Source organism: Echinops telfairi, unplaced genomic scaffold (genome assembly GCF_000313985.2).
Source record: "Echinops telfairi isolate 266 unplaced genomic scaffold, ASM31398v2 ScPeMD7_28;HRSCAF=97, whole genome shotgun sequence".
Taxonomy (NCBI): domain Eukaryota; kingdom Metazoa; phylum Chordata; class Mammalia; order Afrosoricida; family Tenrecidae; genus Echinops; species Echinops telfairi.
The window spans coordinates 5,975,808-5,979,625 of NW_022103925.1; the positions used below are offsets into that span (position 1 = coordinate 5,975,808).

Genomic DNA, 3,818 nt, shown 5'->3' on the forward strand with positions numbered 1-3,818 from the left:
GTTTGAGCTGCTGATAGTGGATATTTCACCCTGCACCCACATTAATCAGAAGCCTTCAGCCTGCAGTCTCACCTGGGCCTTGGGCCAGGCTACCCACAAAACCTCCAAGTAAATAAGTGAGAAGTCTGACTAGAAAGGCCTTACACATTGCCCAGGAGCTAGGGCACTACCCTGACTTGGAAATCCTGGGACTACCTGCCTGGCTGTCTCTTGGAACCTCATCAGAACCTCCTCTGGCATCACACATCAGAATTCCTTTGGAACAGAATCATCAGCATGACCACCTCAAACCCACCCAAGCTCCAGGACCTTGCAATCCAGAATCTGCTACACAATGAGGTCTCTGCCATTGACTCTCTGCAGTGGTTGCCTAGACAACTCTTCCCACCACTGTTCAAGGCAGCCATTGCCAGAAGATGCAGCCAGACACTGAAGGCCATGGTGGGCACCTGGCCCTTCTCTTGCCTTCCTTTGGGGGCTCTGATGGCCCATAGGCAGCCTGACCTGTACATCCTACAGGTTACACTGGATGGCCTCGATGCCCTGTTGGCACAGAAGATTCGGCCATGCAGATGCAAGCTCCAAGTCCTGGACTTACGAAAAAACAATAAGATCACCTTAGAGGACCTGGGGTATGGAATATGGGCCAGGGACTGTGTGCGCTCGTCACAGGAACCAGAAGACACCCAACACCCTAGGAAGAAGCAAAAAGTAGAATGTTCAAGGATTGAGGAGCAGCTCTTGGGCCCCTTGCAAGTGATGATAGAACTGAGAGTTGCACAGTCTGGCCTGGATGAGTCCTTGAACTTACTCATTGACAGGGTTGAGCAGAGCAAAGGGCTGTTGCAACTGTGCTGTACCAAGTTAAGTTTTGAGACCAGGCTGCCCCAATTTGAACTGACTGACAAGATCCTCAAGTTAGTGCGGCTGGACTGTGTCCAGGAGCTAATAGTAAGGGGTACCTGGGACCGGTCCACCATGGCCAGCTTTGTTTTGTACTTGGGCCAGATGGTGAATCTGAGAATTCTCCTTCTCTTTGAAGTATCCGTATATTTCAGGTATTCCCAGACACAGGCCCAAGATCAGGAGAACCTGCTTGTCCAATTCACCTCTCAGTTCCTACGACTGCACCAGCTCAAGAAACTCTATCTGGAAGCTGTCAGCTTCTTGAAAGACAACCTGGGCAAGGTGCTCAGGAACCTGCAGACATCCTTGGAGGCCCTCTGTATAACTGACTGCTCCATTTCCAACGTGGACTTGGTATGCCTCTCCTTGTGCCCTAACACCAGCCACCTAAGATCCCTGAATTTGAGTCATGTCATCCTATCTGACTTAAATATGTACTTCCTCAAAGTCTTGCTAGAGAAAACTTCAGACACCCTTCTTTTCCTAGATATGTATGGCTGTAGGCTCACAGATTCCCAGGTCATCTGCCTCCTGCCTGCCCTGAGACACTGCACCCAACTCCTCAGATTGAGATTCTCTGGAAGCCCCGTCTCCATGGCTGTCCTGGAGGTACTGCTGAGGGACATGGTCCCACTGTGCAAGTTCCTCTTCCTGGAGTTTCCAGTCCCTGAGGAATGTTATTTGGACAACCCACCCGTGCTCCATGAACATAATCTTGATATGTATATCGACAGGATAAGGTTCTTAATGCATGAGTTCGGCCAGTATCCCACCTCCATAACTACTGACAATGACTTCGATTTCGGTTGTGACTCAATTGCTGTCATGTTTGACAACTGATGAGGTTTGACATTTGCTGTGAGGTGTTGGGAATCCTATCCTGTGAATGTGCTGAAAACCCAACTGTGAATTTGTACTTCCAGCCCCCTCCACTGTGCGTGAATAAAGGACTGGTAGTTCAAGTCACTTATTTGTGGTAACTCTTTAATAGCAGCACCAGATAACGAGTACTGCCACTTACATTTGGTGATGGGAATACCTTACATTTGTATATCTCATTTCCCTCATCTATGCAATTGGCACCATCCTCCACACAGGCTTTCTGTGGTCCTTCAATGCATGCACTGAGTGAATTGTGCATTGCACAAGACCATGTCTCCAGTTTCCACATTTTTACCTATTCATGAAATACATTAAACAAATCCTTGCTTGGAAGATTGCAGTGGAAAAAATACCAAAACACATTTGGAATGCTTCCCAGCCACCAACTCATTTTTTAGACCTGCTCCCTGCGGTGTCACTGTGATGGTGCCCAGAGACACTGTGAGGCTGGAAGCTATTTCACCACAATGTCAAAGGCCAGCGAGGTCCTCCATCGTGAAATGGTTCAGCAGAGCTTCCAGACTAAGAATAGCCTACAAAATGAGACCAGGCTGGCTGTCCTCTTCTGGGGGATTCCGAATGGGCATGGTGTGAATAGAAGCAGAATGTTGTTTCGTACAATGCCTGAAGAAGGGTCACTCAGTTTATAAAACACTCAAAATATGATGGGAAGGGCTGCCTCTTCAAAGTCAAGTCCACCTTAGGCCATGAATGAAGTAAAGCTTCCAAACCTTTATATGCTAAGGGGGGCAGAGCTCTAAATGAAAATCAACAGCTGCAAGCAACCATTAATAATCCAATTATGTTTATATGAAGAATGCATCTAGAAAAATTGGACCTCATAAAGATCTATACCCTTCACATTAGTGAGGGAAAATAAAATTATTTTCACTATTTGAGTCCAATAAGCATATGGTTTAAAAACTCAAGAGTAATGAAGTCATATTCATCACCTTAGAAATATTCAAGCTCTATCTTAAAGTAGGATGCTGTTGTAATATCTATATACTGACAAAAAGGTTTATGGAACACCCCTGTTGTTTTCATTTACCCCACATTTGTTGAAAGAAGTCTGGAAAAGAAATTAAACAACTATAGCAATTTCTTTCTTTTTTATGTACATTTTTCTTTTAAATCATTTCATTGGGGGCTCGTACAACTCTTATCACAATCCATAAATACATCCATTGTGTCAAGCACACTTGTGCATTTGTTGACATCATCATTCTCAAAACATTTTCTTTCTACTTGAGCCCTTGGTTTTGCAAAATTCTTTCTTGTGATCTCCAGTTTCTATCACCAGACCACAATTTGAAGTACATTTTCTTTCTCTTTGTTTCTAACTTTACCACTTCAGTCTTCCAAAATCATAATTGAATTTTAATTTCACACTTGATGACTTTCGAATTAAGTAAGATGGTAGAATTCTTCAGTTCTTTCATCGCTTGCTTTAGTAGTTGCTGTCTAAATTTGAACCATAGTCCTATTAACTGGACTTCCTTGTAAGAATATGGACAGCATTGTATTATGAGATTGATCGTATTTTAACATTTGTTTCTCATTGTGAGGTTTATCTAATTACTTTCTCCTATCGTAGAAGAAGATGTAGCTCTGTCCTTCTCTGAGGAATAGTTCCTACCCTGGTAAGTGTTTATCAATTTCAGCTTTGAAGAATATTCAGTGTGTTCATTATTGTGACAGTTGCTGCTGCTAGGTGCTGTCAAGTTCCTTCTGAGTCATGGGCGTGCCATGTACAGCAGAAGAAACAATGCCTAGTCTTGAGCCAGCTTCACAATTGCCATTGTATTTGAGTCTAGTATGGGAGACATTACATTGGATCAAGTAATCTGCTCAGCAGTCTTCCAGTTTTTAGACACCCCCTTCCTTTATCAGGCACTGGTACTTCCTCATAACGTGTCCAACAGAAATGACATGAACATCTTTTCCTTTACCAGTCCGATTCTCTTTGGTAGGACCAAACTTTAAATCTATGAATTTTTCTTGGATCTTCCTCAGTCAATGTATATTTT

At 43.7% G+C, this 3,818-nt stretch overlaps 1 protein-coding gene across 1 annotated transcript; it reads left to right on the forward strand.

Moving 5' to 3' along the window:
* The first annotated feature begins 276 nt into the window (after positions 1–276).
* LOC123521612 (melanoma antigen preferentially expressed in tumors-like) lies at positions 277–1,746 on the forward strand. Its single transcript, XM_045289487.1, has one exon. The coding sequence runs from the start codon at positions 277–279 to the stop codon at positions 1,744–1,746; it is 1,470 nt and encodes a 489-aa protein (XP_045145422.1).
* The last annotated feature ends 2,072 nt before the right edge of the window (positions 1,747–3,818 follow it).

What these genes read in the sequence shown, in the direction of transcription:
- LOC123521612 (XM_045289487.1), top strand. Translation starts at nt 277, where the DNA reads ATGACCACCTCAAACCCACCCAAGCTCCAGGACCTTGCAATCCAGAAT.